The 16,366-nt window shown below is 42.1% G+C and overlaps 1 protein-coding gene across 2 annotated transcripts in view; it reads left to right on the top strand.

Annotated features, from left to right (window-relative positions):
• The window catches only part of LOC119402036 (ATP-binding cassette sub-family A member 2), a 184,378-nt gene that overhangs the window by 17,215 nt on the left and 150,797 nt on the right, over positions 1-16,366 (top strand). Inside the window, exons 7-8 of one of the 2 annotated variants that reach the window (XM_037669109.2) lie at positions 11,302-11,403; positions 15,107-15,208. In XM_037669109.2, coding sequence (XP_037525037.1) covers positions 11,302-11,403; positions 15,107-15,208 — 204 coding nt within the window. The remainder of the gene's footprint in view (positions 1-11,301; positions 11,404-15,106; positions 15,209-16,366) is intronic. The other variant, XM_049417659.1, reaches the window with a different exon arrangement.

Raw genomic sequence — 16,366 nt, 5'->3', positions numbered from 1 at the left:
TGATTGAAAATGGCCGCTTTTCAACTAAAAATGACTATTTGTGACTTCACTGTGCTAGAACCTTTGTGGCCTCCTTGGTTGCATGGCCTCAAAAGTAGCCAGTGGGAATGATGCCTTATTCTCAAGAGGCTGCTTGTCTCCCCTGTAGTATGAAGCCCTTCCTTCTTTTGAATGCCTTGATTTTCTTTTTGTAGCAGCAGCATGTGGATCGCAGGCTTCATTTACTTAATATTTTTCTGCAAATTTGTCATCATGATGTCTGTGCTAAAAAATTAGCACATGCTACTGAGTGTTAAAAAATATTTGTGTTTACAGTGTACATTGTGTATTTTTGAATATATAAATACACTGTAATAGTAGTATTTCTCTTCCAAACAGTGAAACCTGCTTATTTTTATATTCAAACTATCGTTGAAACATCCAGTGCAAGCAGCTTTTGTGAAAGTCAGATGTTTATGGCATGCAGATGAGTGTCTCTAAGTAAGCTTGGTGGCTGTCTGCCCATCATAAAAACCAATACCAAGTAAGGAACTTAACAGAAATGATGGGTTAGATCAGTAAACTAGATACAATGATTCTTTTGCTTTTTGAATAATCTTTGTGCAGCAGTATCATGCTTGTGTGGAGTACCAGCGTGGGAATGAAGTGCTAATTACATACCCTGAAAGAACCAGTGTGGTTAGCGTCTGTTGGTAACACGTCAAGAAAATTGAAGCTAGATATGAATAAATTTTCACAACCTTGATAAATTGAAAAGGGTGCGCATGCTTGTATCAAATCCAATACATACACATGCAGGTATGAGCAAAACTGCAGTAAACAGAGTGAAGCAGGAATGTTTTAGCCACTTTAGCATGAAATGAAAAGGTCAGTTGTGTTGGGAACTGAGGTGGCAGTACATTAAGATTTTTTTTTTACTTACAAAAGTAAACTGCACTTCCCAGGGCATGCTAACTTGTGCTCATTTCCACAACTGCACGTTCTTGAAAAAGTGCAGTGATACCTAGACATGTATGCATGCATTTCTACTTCCCAGGGCATGCTAGTTTGTGCTAATTTACAAAACTGCATGTCCTCTGAAAAGTGCGGTCATACCTAGACATGTATGCATCCATGCCTGACAGTTTTCAATATATTTTTTTTTGTACTGCAATATATGTAAAACAGTGATCATCATAAAATGAAGTTTAAAGGAAGCATGCGATAGGTTAAGGGTGAGGTGAGCTGGATTCTTTTAATCACCCTCAACAGTTGGCACTTGTCTTTTGGTAAGAAGTGGTGTGAACAGGGATAACTGTGACTAAGAAAGCAAGCTAAAGAGAAGCCGAACTGTTGTTAAAATGAATAAGTGATATGGTTTCTGTGCCTGGACTCTGTAGTATAGTAGCTGGTGTAGGACAATGTGACGGTGATGGACGTGGTGTGGCATTGTCCCTGCTTTCATTCAGGAAGAATAAAATGACAGCTGTGGTATCCAGCTCGACTAGTGATGAAAGTTTGTTTTAAGTTTATGCTTTGTGCTTCTGTTGACATTGTGATTCATGTCAAAGGCACTGCGGTTGTAAGTGGCACTTATACACTTGCTCAAGAGGGACAAGCCTCATGAAAGAAAAATGTTGAAGTGCTGAGTCTTAATAAAAAATTGGAAGGTATGTTTGGAGGCGTAGATAATGCTGAGTGCTAAATGCTTTCTGTTATACAATTATTTCTGATTTCATTTGAAAAGTTCAAGTTACCATGGTCGGTCAGAAAAACTACCATGCATTAATTATATGAAGGTTTACCATTTCGGACCTCATGTAATATTAGGAAGGCTTGGACTGTGTCACTGTAAAGACATTTTCTTTTTTTATACTTTGGTAGTTTCACAGCTCACAGCCAAAAAATGATTTACACTTGCGCTTCTACCTCGTGTTCAAATTTCCAATCTTGTTATAATATGGAAGGCAAGACCTTACCTTAAATCTGAGTGTACAGTAGCACCCTACATAATTTTACTCCAAAACCTGCATAATTTTACTTCACAAAAGGGTGTATAATTTAATGCAGAAATGATGGTTTTTGAAAGCTCACCCATTGCTAAAAAGTGCAGAGTGGGGAAAATGCCTGCAAAGATGCAGAATTGGCCCAATTTATTTGTCCAACACCCCCCCCCCCTCTTTAAGATACATGAAACCTTGTATTCCCTGTTATTTTGTGAGATTGACTTGAATTCTCTGCTTATTTTTGGCCAATTTTATGCACTCTTATGCCATAACTATTGTACTAGGCGGAGGTTTGTTGAAGCTCTTTTTTTTAATGGTATACCTTGTAGGTGCCGTAAATAGTGCCTAATTTCTCAAGCATTCTCTTGAGTCTTTTTGTCCACTGTCTAACTTTGACTGCCAAGCTATGGCACTTTCAAACACCAGAACTTGTGAACTGACAAGTCCAGCATTGAGGGAAAAGTGGCTGCATCACTCTGTTGCGGTGGCCTGGGAAACCAGAAGCACTAGGCACTATTGCACTCCTTTGCTCTGCGCCACTAATCTAAATGAAATAATGCCTAAAAACTGTGGTGTGTGCCGAATGTTTGGGCCATTTCAGAGGTGCAAATGGGTGCTAAAATTTTAAATGGTGATGAGACCATAGAGTACAATATGCAGCATGGTTGAAAATGGTTTCAGTGTTTGAAGCTATGCTGCATATCCCAGAAAATTGGGTGACAGTGTGAAGCTTCATTTGACATTAAATTGTAGTCAAGTTACAATGTGTCTGTGCCAAATGTGCCTCAAATTTTGCTTCTTTTAAGGGGGTATGGTAGGGTAAATGGGTCATTTTGCTTTCAGCTTTATATTTGAATAGCTGTTTCATATTTTATTATGGAATATTGTATTTTGAATAAGAATGCTTTTGGCCATAACTTGGTATATGTATACCAATTGTTTCACTGAAGCCTGTGTTACTTTATTTGCATTGGAGAAGCAGACTTTAAGCAGGGGTGTGAAATTAAATGTACCTTTGCTCAGAAGCAATCAACAATGTTACTGTGAAGTTTTGCACAGTAATTCCACATAATATTTAATTTTTTCACCTAGCTAAAAAAATGTGCTCCTGCTTTTACTTTGCAAGAAAAAAAAAATATTGCCCTCCCTTGTCGCATACTTACCATTAATTTTTTTTCTGAGTTATAGCTGAAGCAGTTTTTTGAAGTTTTAGGTTCAGGTTGTTTGAAAGAGGTTTCAGTATAATCTGATAAAATTCAACGTAATTGGCCGGCTAGTTGTTGAGAAAAGGCACATCAATGTTCAAAAAATGTCAAAAAAGTGATCTTGGAAAAACACCATTTTATGTTTCTAGACACTTGCGGAAAGGGTTCACAACAGAAATCATTGACTGCGCTTCAGTGCGCTACGAAAACATCCCTCGTGGGAAAATGTGCAATCACAGCATGTGAAAATGGCTGAAATTGAATTTATTTAATTGATGTAGCCATATTTGTTATAAAAATTCCATACATGCAAAAACAATGGACAACATCTTTGCTTCCATCAGGAGGCGCAGCTCTTGGCGCCATTTTCAAGTGGCTTCAAGCGCACCTGCGCGTTCACCATTGCATAGTCTCATTCCTTAGAGAGTGTGTTACTTTTTAGTGATGAAATAACAAAATAGGTTTTTTGGTCGATTTGCGCATGTCCTATCAGAACATTAAGGACACTTTTTGAGATCGCTAAACAAAAAAAAAAAGACTATATCGTGGTTGGGATTTTATGCATAGCCTTTTCTTTGCACCGCAAATGAATCGTTGTAATGATAGTCATGGGCTCATCTCTTGCCCATACAAAAATACAATGTGTTGCTTTAGTACTCTCAGATTCGGTTCATATTTTGCTGATACTGCTTTCTTGAATGGTTGAACCCAAAATTGAATGAAATACAGGAACACATTTTAGGCAAAATCGTGATTTTTGGCACTGTGTCCCCCTTAAGCACATGAAATAAAAGTAAAGGGCGGCCTCAGGGCAGTCCGTTGGGTTAGTTGGTCTAACATAGTGCCAGATTTAGTGTGAAATTACACGGACACAAGAAGAAAACATAATATACGAGAACAAGCACTAGCTACCAACTGTTTATTTCAATCAACACACCTCCTGATATACAAAATTATTCACGTACATCTTTCATGCCCTGTTCTCCATGTGTAAGCCAAAAAAAAAATTACACCATCTCCCGCTAAAGGGGACCATGAGGCGATGCGAAGCCGGAGCACTTGCACGATCGCGTTTCGTTGGTGTTCGTTGGGCATGCTACCGACCTCGCGTCATGGAACGCGAAGAGGAACACTACGCGCATCGTGTCTTCCCTCTAGCCTGGCCGTTAATTCTCACAGGGCGAGCGGGGAACGCGGTCTACATGCGCGCGAGAGGAAGGCAGCGTAGGAGAGGAGAGAGGGGGAGGAGACGCGCATTAGAGCACTGCACGGGCCCGGGCCGGCCCGAAAGCCTGGGCCCAGGCCGGCCGCGGGCCGGGCCGGGCTGGGTAAGTGGTTGCTGGATCGGGCCCGGGCTGGGCTCGGGCCCGTGATCTTTGGGCTCGGGTTGGGCTCGGGCCTGAGCCAGGCCCGTATTAGGCCCGGGTCTCATACGTATATGTATAATTGCGTGTGTACGTTGTGTGGCTTTGTTTTTGTTGTTTTGTGGGGTTTAACTTCCAGAAGCGACCAAGGCTATATGAGACGCCGTCGTTGAGGGCTCCGGGTAATTTAACCACCTGGAGTGCATTGGCGTGCACAGAAATTGCATAGTACAAGACGTCTACAATTTTGCTCCAACGGTATGCTACACGGGATTTCAGGACACGCCTAATATAAGTTTTCGCCATTATAGTGAGTGAAAGACGTTCTTGGGTACTGTGTAAGGAAAGCAACGGTAAACTGCCTAGATTAGTGTATATAAGATGTGCGCGTTTGTATCTAGGGAAATATTTCGAGTATGCAGCTACGCTCACATGCCCGTAGACTGGCCAACGCGACTTGTGAGTCATTAATATCTCAGGAGCTGTTTTTCGTGCATTTTAAGTGCAAGATGCAGAGCGACTCTTATCACAGGGCGAACACCGTTGTTGATTTTCTCATTACTACTGGTGAGGCGCCAGACCATAGAGACACTCGTTTCCCCGAATGTGGCTCACAACTGGAGTGATGAGGCTAGAGAAGCGATCCGGGATTCTGGGAATACCCAACACACAGACGATTAGTTTTATTTAAACCACCCTTTATTCGATACACTGTTACTGTACACACGTCTGACACGAGGACGGTGGCTCGCTCGTTAACGGGTGTGTCTCGCTTTGACAGATCTATGGCACTGCGGTGGCGGTGACTTGGGGAAGAAGGGTGGGACAAAGAACCTTGTTGTTTTGAACACGAAAACGTAGTGTAGGTTGGGTGCAGTTGCCTGTCAAGGAGTCAACACGACAGCTTTAATTTATGTAACGCTGCCCAGCCTGGTATATTCCTCCCAGAAGCAGCTAGAGCATGTTTTTTTTCCCCATTACATTGTGCAATAGATGAAGTTTGCAGGAGACTTGCTACTTTTACTCAACAGCCCTAGCTCGTATGCAGTTGATGCAGACTCAACCTAAAAATGTATGTCATGCTTTTTTTTTCTCCACTTTATGCAGGTATTATATTTTGTAGTTGTTCTTTTAAATGCAAAAATGAGATTGCGTGGTTAGCACGGCGCGCGTACATGAAAGAGCCAGCTATGACTCCAATTATATTTTATATTGCCCTGCAATCATTTCCCAAGAGTGTTACGCGCGTAATTCACCGAAAGTATACACAGTACCAGTGAAAGTCATGACACTGAAAGAAGTTCCTAAAACAATCTCTAGAAAATATCTTGTGTGCGGCAGGTATCTTCACAATAACGGAAGGTTGGACAGTGCCTCCTTTATGCTCAAGGCATAACTAGCCGAAATGGACAAGGCCGGGCCCAAACCTTTCGGGCCCGGGCCGGGTATGGGCCACATTTAAGAACACTGGGCCGGGCTCGGGCGGGCCGGAGCATGGTGTTTTCGGGCCGGGCCGGGCCCGGTCCGGAAAAATCGGCCCGTGCAGTGCTCTAACGCGCATGCGCTGGCGCTCATCGCGGCGCTGCGCAGGAGAGCATTTCGGCATGTCGAGCCCGCATTTCAGAGGAGTCAACCGAAGCAAGAACACGCGCAGCGCTCTACCACTTAAAGGAGAGGAGACTTGAGGAGGAGAGTAGTGCATGCGCCGCGAGAGCAGAAGCAAGAATGCAGAAGCGCAAGCAGCTGCTGGGAGAGAAGTGGAGAGAATAATGCGCAGCTGTTGGAGAGAGGGAAGGAGGAGAGTTGCGCATGCGTAGTGTGAGTGCAGACTAGCATGCCACGAGACATACCCCCGAGCAAGAGATGCTTCGCATCTAAAAAAGATGCATAGCGTACATGTTCTCTTCAGAACCATTACGAGTGATGATGGTGCTTGGCAAAAGAATATGAGCCCGTTTGTATTGAGGAACCTAAAAGCAGTTATGATTGTTGATCTTCATGAGAAAATCTGGAGAAGTCACTGAGTTTGTGAAACAAACAAAGGTGTAGTCTCTGCCTTGTTGGTTGATGTTGATTTCTTTTATTCAGTTCCTCAAGATAAGCTTTTAGCTTCTTTTAGGAGTTGTATTGAAGAGAGTGGCAAATGCGACTTCCAAAACTCTTCCTGCTTGTCAGTTGGCAATTTTTTAGAGCTGTTAGAGTTTTAACTTAGTGTAATATTTATTGTTTTTAATGAGCTGCTTTTTTTTTCATTGTAGGGGTCATTTTCACATTGTATGGGTCATATTCCGTATTGGGTCCTGCATTGCTCCGATATCATGTGATATGTTTTTAGTTGACATTGAGGTTGAGAGGGTGCTAGATTTCAGTTTTAATGGTGGAAAGGTTCCTAAAGTTCTTAGGTATATGGATGACATTTTAACTCTTTTGAAGAGACAGGATGACCTTATCTCCCCTAAGGGTATTTTATATGTTTTTATGCAAGCAGGGCTGGGTTTGAGTTCCATACAGGAGTTGCCTTATGCTGAGGGATTGCAGTTCTTGGATCTCAGGTTAAAGTTTTACAACAGCTATATGTATGTTGGGAGTACCTCCCACGGGTCAAGGAGTCTCTCCTCCCTTTTGATTATGCCCATTCCAAAGGCGTAAGAAGGGGCATTGCATATCAGTGCCTGGGTGCTGTGCTCCAAAACTCGTGCCCGCTTCAAATGCAGCATAGCTTCGAATATCAAATTGGCCCCATTTTGGCGGCGGGTTTCCCCGAGTTGCTTGTTGGTTCAGTGGCCTGGTCTCTCCTGCAGAAGATAAAGAACAGAGTTGGAATGGAAAGGGCTGAGACTCAGGAACAGATGGTGAGACCCTTAGTTATGCCTTATATGCATAAGGTCTCGCACAACCTGAGAACGATCACGAGCAGACATAGTATTCCTGTGGTCTTTACAGCTGCTAATAAGCTTTTCAGGCTCTGCCCTCGAATTTGCAATGACAGCACATGAGGTTGCCAAACCAGGCATGATTGCCCCTGTGTTGGGTTACAGTGGCTAGAATGGGGAAGTGTGATGAGCACGCCCGCTCGGTCGTGCCGTTTTGCAGGGAACAAGGTAGATGGCGCTGCGGCCCGTATTCACGTCGCGCGCTTGAAGCAGAAGCGTTGCCAAGGTCGTGTATCGCCGCGTAACGTTATTCCACTTAGCGTTTTTTTTTTCGCTCATTGATATGTAATGCTACGAGCCTACGATGACGTGAACAGATGGCTGAAGCTTGCACGGATGCGGAATGCCCTCAGCTAAACGCGATCAACAGGACGTTGGATTCTTGCGATTGCAATAGTTTAGTTCGCCCTTAGATTTATTAAACAACTCTTAATGAAAAAAAGAGTGTGGACACTTTATTGTATTATTGTTTATTGTAATACACTTTATTGTATGCGTGTCCAAACATAACAGAAAAACACACAGATGCAGTCGCACAGGTTAGAAAGCAGTCATGTGGCCTGGATGTTTATGTCAGACGGCTAAGCTTCAGATGTTTTTTTTTTCTCTCGGGGGTAGATGCACGTTCCTTGTTCAGCGACTTCGTGTAAAAGTGGAGGCGCGTTATGAAAAAAATCTTTATCATCTGGTTGGTTAGGCTCTTGCCTAACCAACCAGATGATAAAACAGCTGATCGAGGGCTCTTCTTTCGCATTATCATGCATTCAACTAACCAATCTGGGTTGTATTTCATTCCCTTTGCCGACTTACGTCGTGCACCCTGAAAACACTGAATGATGACAACCTTGGGTGTGAGATCTTTTAGTCGGCTTTCAAGGACGTTTCCTTCGAGCTCCTCATTTTGCTGTTTCAGTTTCTGCATAGTGTCTTCATACCGCGAAAGCTTGGCCCTTAATCTTTTAATAGCTTGTGTTTGTGCCCTCCTCTTTAATGATATACGAACAGCTCGAGTCAGGCTGCGTTGTTTCCGCGCAGATCTTTCATTAATGAGGCCTTTCCTGAGATGCTTGCACGAAACGCATTGTTTTTCTCTTGTGTAGTTCCCTGGCATTTTGACCTCCATATTACGGTACCAGTGGCCACGTATGTACCTCTCGTTGCCGATGGCAAACGGAAATTCTTCAAGAGTTCCAGCCCCTGGGTACACACTTAGAGCATCTACCTGCCCTAACAGTGAGGCAGGGTTGTCGCGCCCATCGTGCAGTATCTGCACTCCTTTCACAAACACTTCTTCTTTCTTCTTGTGTGAAAACAACCAACTTCCTGGCGAACAAGATGCTTTTGTCTTTTCTGGGTTCACACACGCTGTAACCAACAGTCAGAGGAGATGCACCGAACCAGAGGCGTAGCCAGAAATTTTTTTTCGGGGGGGGGGGGGGGGGTTCAACCATACATTATGTATGCTCGTGCGTGCGTCTGTATGTGTGCGTGTATATATATACCCAAGCAAAATTGAAAATTTTCGGGGGGGGGGGGGGTTGAAAATTTTCAATTGGATACTTGGATACGCCCCTGCACTGAACGTGTGTTTCCCGCACGAGGGCGACGGTAAGGCGAGATTGTCAAATGGCATGCACGAATCGCTGTTCATGTCAACCACTGTCGATCGCGTTCTCAGCACTTAGTGATGAGGCAGTTTCTTGAGCATGTTTCTTCCTCGGTGGGGGCATACTGTTCAGTCCTGTAGGGCGCTTTCTCTCCGGTGGTAGCCTCTTTGAGCAATAGGCAGGGAGGTTCGGGAACTGAGTTGCAACTACTCCCGGAAGCAGCACAGGCCTGGTTCTGTCAATGCGGACGAGCTCACCATTCACAGTGTGCTCATAGTATCTAGAAATGAACCTGTCGTGGAAGTGGAGTCCGCACACTGCACAATTTTCTTCAGTTCTTGTCGGCGCGAGAGGAATAGCGCGTTGTCACTGTGCGAGCAAGGCTGGGTCCTCGGCCACACAAACAAACAAGGACAGTTTAGTCTTATTAGACTTAAAGCCTGGCGTACACCCAGGCACAAAACAGTGACCGTGGCATGGCTACAAAGGACGGGGGGCGAACATTGCGCGCAGATCTGTAAAATTAACCGCACGCACATGTCACTCGACAAAGAGAAACAGCAGGCTTTTCGGCGCGGCAGAGCTTCAGCAACGTGAATGCGGGAGCGAGCGCCCCCACGCGGTTCCCTCTCCTCAGTCTTCAGCGCCTCCCATAGGAATCGCTCGCCGGTCGTCACACTTCCCTATTCTAGCCACTGTAGTTGGGTGCACAACAGGTGTGGCATACTTCATTCTTTGATGTGGGGAAATGTGTACATTAGCCAAACTGAATGGTGTGTCAAAGACTGGCTCAGGGAGGATGTGCTAAAAGCTAGAAAAAAGGAGGCACATTGTGAGACCGAGATTTTAGGCAAGTCTGCAAACTACACAGCTCGTGTGGCCTTGGGAGCGTTCTTTATCGACAATGCTTCACGTTTCTGTATCAGCGAAGCTTCTATTCTTTTAACGCGATAGCGTTAAAGAGCTCGTATCGCAGAAATTCCGCCGTCGGCGTCGGCGCCGTTGGTTGTGAGCGAAAAATCATCTTGTTTGTGACCGAAAAATCGAAAAAGCTGCAAATAGAATAAATAACAAAAATGCTGGCTCCGAGTGAGAATCGAACCCAGGCCGTCTGCGTGGCAAGCAGGTGTTCTACCACACAGCCACGCTTCTGCTTGGAGCTGCACTAAAAGTAACTTTCATGCTTCCCAAAAATACGCGTCCTGTATACAGCCGTCACAGTACGAGACGTAATGTCGCAGTAATATTGCGTGGTACAAGCGTACATTGCCATCGGGCGTCACACCATGTCAATATCATAACGACTTGGTGGTTCAAAGACAGCCACCCGTTACAAAAGGCACATGCATCGCAACTTCGAAAAAGTTTCTCGCGCATAACTGCTCCTGGTTTAAAGCATGCTACCCATTACATAAGGCACACACCTTAGTGCGCGCATTCTCTTAAACACTCGTAGTGTTCGAAGTGCGCACTAGGGGCTGGATATCGCTATCGCGTTCACCTCTTAAAGGCGAAGCCTAAGCGTCCCCCAATTTTTTTGCACAATGCCGAACTACACTTCTTGAACTCTAAAATGTGCTGTGGTACTGTTCACATTTTTTTCAGTTTAGATTTTCAATTTTCACCTTCGCATGAGGAAGGGGTCATGACAGATGTACGTGGATGACTTGATATACTGGAGAGTGTGTCAATTGAAATTAACTTTTAGTAGTTAGCGCTCATACTCGTCTGTCGTGTTTTCTTCTTGTGTCTGCGTAATGCTTGCACTAAATTTCGTAGTAATAGAAAAGGTGGCCTATCAGGGAATCATTTTGTCAAACTGCAGCTGGCAGGAGCGTCACCTTTTGCTGGTGAATAGCCAGAGCTTCCAGTATTCTGCAAGAAACAAAGAGGAAAAAAGAAGCTACAGTTTTGTTGCAAATAAAAATGTTGTGTAACTCTAGTGATGCAAATTGCTTTGAAAAAGGTTTTGTGGAAAGAAATTCATGAGCTGGAGCTCCTTCACACAGAAAACCTATTGCAGTTGATTGATTTGTGGTGTTTAGAATCCCAAAGCAGCGCTGGGATAACGATTAAAACCTTTTGAGGATGTACCCAAAGGTTCGCTAGTGCTTTGCTGCTGGGGCCACCTGACTAAAGCAAAAAGTAATACTTTTCTCAAATTTTTGCTGTAGGTACAAAGCCTATTGTCACTATTTTATTTTCAGGCATTGCTGCTGTCCCCAGAAGTGCTGAGAGCATCATTCTGTGAATACCATGAAATGCCCAATGTGTTCATTTTGAATGCTTCGACCTCAGCAGAGAGTATTGTAAGTGATCAGTGCTACCTAATTAATTTTCCTGTACTATATGGTGTGGTATTGAAGTCTTCATCTGAGAATGCTGAAAGCCATTCACTAAACCAATCACTTGCTTTCTTTATGTTTCTCTTGAGTACTTCCTCCTGCCAAAAAAGTAGGCAAGCTTTGTGCCCCTTTTCTCTGTATCCTATTCATCCTTTGTATATATAATTTCCATATCAAATAATAATAATAATAATAATAATAATAATAATAATAATAATAATAATAATAATAATTAATAATAATATTATTATTATTATTATTATTATTATTATTATTATTATTATTATTATTATTATGCTTGTGCAGATATTCGAGCAGTTCAAATATTCGAATGATTATTACAGTATTCGAATTTGCTTCGAAATGAATTTAAATTATTCTAAATTTCGAAGTATTCGAAATGAACGAATAGACATATATCAATCGCATGTAGCCACCTGTAAAGGTTGTTTCACTGCAGTGGAGGGGTGCTATACTGCAAATACACCTATCCAGGGGAAATCCGCACTGCCACAAAGCCCCGCTTCAAGGCTAAATGAACAAATTACCCTAACGTTGATTCCTCATTTTTTAACTTTAAAAGCTCGTTATACTGGCTTATATGCTCTAAGTATAGTAAATTTTAAAACGTAACGTATTTTACAGGTTATAACTCTCATTGTACCGAAAGTGAAATCCTGCTACTATTCAAAGCTGCTTCCACTTCCCTTTGAACTAAAAAGAATGACATTTGCACATGCCTTGTTTCAATTAAAAAAAATATCGTGCAGGTTAGTTGGGTCGTTACAAATATGCTCATTTTTCTTCATAGTATGTGATATACACTATTCGAATTCGATTCGGAATTATTCGACCAAATCACTATTTGCACAATAATAATAATAATAATAATAATAGAGTATTGCTGTTCATTGTAAATTGATTACAGGCTTTTGGGACTGAATGCACTTTAACGCTGTGGTATTGTTAATTACGTTGACCTCTACAGCCAATAGCAATACGTGTTGGCTTATTGTTAGCTTTATAGCTTTATTGGGAGGTATCGCTAGGGTGCATTGTGTGCAGCAATGCTTCTGACAGTATCAGGAAAAGTTGAGTGCATGGGACTTCAGTTTTGCACTTGGTATTGGTAAGGTGGTTATTTCTGGTTCATCTTGCCAGAGTGTAAATTAACTTTGTAGTCTGTTCCTGTAACTATTGCTATTAACTATTGCACTGTCTTGTTCCACTAAACATTTCTGGGGAGATGAGAACGCTTTGTTTGCTGCTGCAAACTGGTTGGCGAGGTGAAGCTGACCTGAATCTCGGTGCTAACTTTATTCCATGTTAATTTTTTAGATAGTACAGTGTAGCCTCAATATAACAAACACTGATGTAACGATTTATCAGATATATTGAACAAAACCTAGAATTTGGTTGGTGCATATACTGGCGAGGATAAAGAAAGGCACACAATAGACAAATACAGTGCTGACTTTCAAGAAAATGTGAAAAACAATGATGTGAGGGTTACAAACCTCCCGTTGTCAAGAGAGGTGGGCTGTTTGGGCTACATCGCAGTCTGGTCAGCACAGTCCACAGCACAAGTCTGTTTAGTGTGGTCCACAAAATAAAGCCGAACTTTATTTTGTGGTCTGGTCCACAGAATAGAGCTGGAGTTTATCGTGTGGTCTGGACCACAGAATAGGCACTGCAAGGATGCAACGCTTAAAGCTCTTCATGAAGCTATAGTAGCTTGATTTGATTGGCTTGGTTTCATTGTGTAATGATTCTTGACAAGCACTTGTCATGTTTCCATAATAGTTTCTGCTCATTGTTAATCATTGGTAATCATTTTTAGCCTATTGTAGCAAAACGTATCATGACTGTATATACATATTCTGTAATCCTTTCAATTAAAAAAAAAGAACAAGTTGTAATATGTGTTCATGCCATAGTGCTTACTTTCTTTGGCATCTTCCTTTTGTTTATGCTCACTTTCTTTTTCATTAAGATCACACCAAAGTTTGTCTTGATTTATTTGTTATATTTGCATTCCTAATACTGGCCGATCAGATAATACAGGCAAGTGGAAGTCTCAGGAATATGCCTGAGACTATGAAGCAGGCGGCACAAAATGCCCAGGGCATTTAAAAAGACGGCGGGGGATCAAAGCTTAAACCAGGATGGTTCATGGCTTTGCGCCACCGGATGGGCCGTGTGAAGGGGTATATGAGCTGGTCTTGCTTGCTGAGGGGTATGCAGGCATGCAAGATTGGCTGTCTGTAGACAGCCAGTCTTGTACACTTCCAGCACATGAAGGACTCAAGGAGCTCACAACCCAGAAGTCAATCTGGGTGGTAGCTTTGGTGTCCCCTTTACCCTTTTGGTGTCCTGGAAGCAACACCTAAGTATACTAAATAATGACCATTCTTTATGCTTAGTACTTGCACATATTCTCACTTGCCTTCCAACCTAACCGAAACCAGCCACTAGGGATGCACTGCTGACAAAAAATTTATTTCGAGCAATGCTACCAACAGCTTAGATGGCGGAAGTTTGCCGAATAAATTGTTTTCAGTTCAGCCTGTACGCTTGCTGCCACAGACATGCAACAATATCAAATGGCAGCAGATGTTCTTGCTGCCCACAGGGCTGATGGTTTGTTTATAAGATAAGGAAACAGGGGGGCTACATTTACCGGCTGCCATGTGAAATTATTTGACTGCCACAATATGCATGCGAAGTGCTTTCATAAGACTTATTTAATTCTGCTACATTTGTTGCTGTACTCTGAGTTGTTTCTTAAATATAACAATAAGGCAGGCATTGAGATTTGTGGGGGCCCAGCTGAAAGTTCCGAACGTTCCGAACTGTCAGCATGACGTAAAAGCAGATGAGATTTGAACATGCAGCAGCAGGCGATAAATAAAGCCGTCCACACGCAACATTGCCTAGTACCTAAAAACAAAAATGAGGCTATTAAATCATTTTTAGTATTAAGCTTTTACATATTTAAGTGCCACCTACATTCTTCTGTTAATTTATTGTCTCTAACTGAAGTTATGCAATTCTCAGAGGGCTGTACCTGTTCGTCGGTTGCCTTTCCTCTGATTTGCATTCTAAAAAATTTTGCTTACTGCCTGCTCAGTAACAAGGCAAAGTGTCTGCTCAGGCAAAGTGAACATTAGAAAGCAAAGCTAGCTGTTTGCTTAGATGCATATCTTGTGAGTATATTTTGATAGACGCTGTGTAGCAGCAGAACAAAATAATTAGTCTTTAAAATGGGGAAAAAAAAGCACTTTTGCTTGCTGCTGGTTTGATAAACTCAGGCAGACGTGTCGCTTATTTGTGGGGTTGAAAATGCTTCTCTGTAGGCCAGAAACTTGATAGCAAACTTTCTTGAGCATTTGGCCTTCAGGAAATTTCATTTTTTGACGGCTCTCATGATTCATAAGCTCTCATGGTCAGTAGTACCTGCCCAAAAATAGTATGTGCCTGTTTGTAGAGCTGTGCTTCTCACCTTTTTGAAAAGAAAATGCTGTTTAGTTGTTGAGTTTCATTAAGTCAAGTGCGTAACTTATTTCTTCAGTTGTCTGCATGTCCTCAATGGACATGAACCCACTGATGTTGTCCAAAGTGTTTATGTGACTCTGTTTGACTGGGTGCTTGCATGTTTAATTTTTAGGCTGATCTTCAGATCCATTTCTGCAACCTTACGAGTAGTGAAGCTGCACTGTTATCTTCGGAGCTGAAAAGACAAGTCGACCGCAAGAAACTTGCTGAGACAGTAAGGAACATATGTTTTACCTGAATTTCTTTTGTACTTCACCACTTCAGTGCTGTTTTCCATGTCAAGATTTTCACAGGAAAGCTGAAGGGATAAAAACACATTTATTGCTAAGCGTCACTGCTCTTTAATTTTTTGTGGTCTCTTGAGCTATAAGGCCGCAGTAAACAGGGAGTGGTAAATGCTTTAGTTTTGCCTACCTTATGTTTAGAAGATAAGTAATTGTGCACTTTTGATGCAAACAAAGCACAAAATTTCATCTGTGTTTATTCTAAATTAATCTTCTCTAAAACTATGCTGTCAGTGAGCTAAACAATCTCAGAAAATTACAAAGCTTACAGTATTGAAAATTATTTTTACTATATATAAAAAAAAGTCGTTCCACTCATTTCTCGTCTCCTGAGCAGAACTGTTGTATCCTTGTTTTATTTTTCTCGTGCCTTGCAACATTCATATTCCAAAAAAAAGGTGCCTCTTCTAGCACAGAATCTTTCTGCATGTTCAGTGCACAAGAGTATGTCTGTACTGGCCTAAATATGAAAGTACAGACACATTGGCTAATAGTACTTTTCATTTTGGTGAGGCCATGCAAGCAATGCGACGGCATAAGAAAGCAAAGCACTGAACTTGTCCTGGGTGGCTGGCATTTCAAATTAAGTTTTATTTATGACAGGTCTGGCTGTCTCTGGATTGTCTTTGGCTCCTCACCTTTGGCTTCTCACAATGTGCAATGTGCATTAATGAATAAAATTTATGCACTAAGCAAAGAGGTTTTACCAACATGGTTAAACGACCCCCTTTGAGGGTTCTTTCTTTTTGCGAAATGCGTTCCAAAAATGTGTATTTTTTTTCTTGCTGTATTAAATTATTCAGACGAATCTATTTAAGAAAGAAATTGTCCAAAATTTTTTGGGGTGACCATAAAGTGACAAAAGAATCTTTTGTGTTGTTACATGCACATGGTTTTTTTCATGAGTAACAGCAAGATAAATTATATAAAAAAACCTATACGACTGTTAAAAATTATGCATTGCAATAAATGTCTGTGTAGTTCATAGACATAAAGAATAAGTGCACGAAGTGGCGTCAAGTGGAAACATGGAGCGAAAAAAGCCACTTTTTCCAGTCAGCATCGTCTCGCCGCGCACGCTTTTGAGA

Source organism: Rhipicephalus sanguineus, chromosome 1 (genome assembly GCF_013339695.2).
Source record: "Rhipicephalus sanguineus isolate Rsan-2018 chromosome 1, BIME_Rsan_1.4, whole genome shotgun sequence".
Classification (NCBI taxonomy): Eukaryota; Metazoa; Arthropoda; class Arachnida; order Ixodida; family Ixodidae; genus Rhipicephalus; species Rhipicephalus sanguineus.
This window is presented reverse-complemented; position numbering and strand designations above follow the sequence as displayed.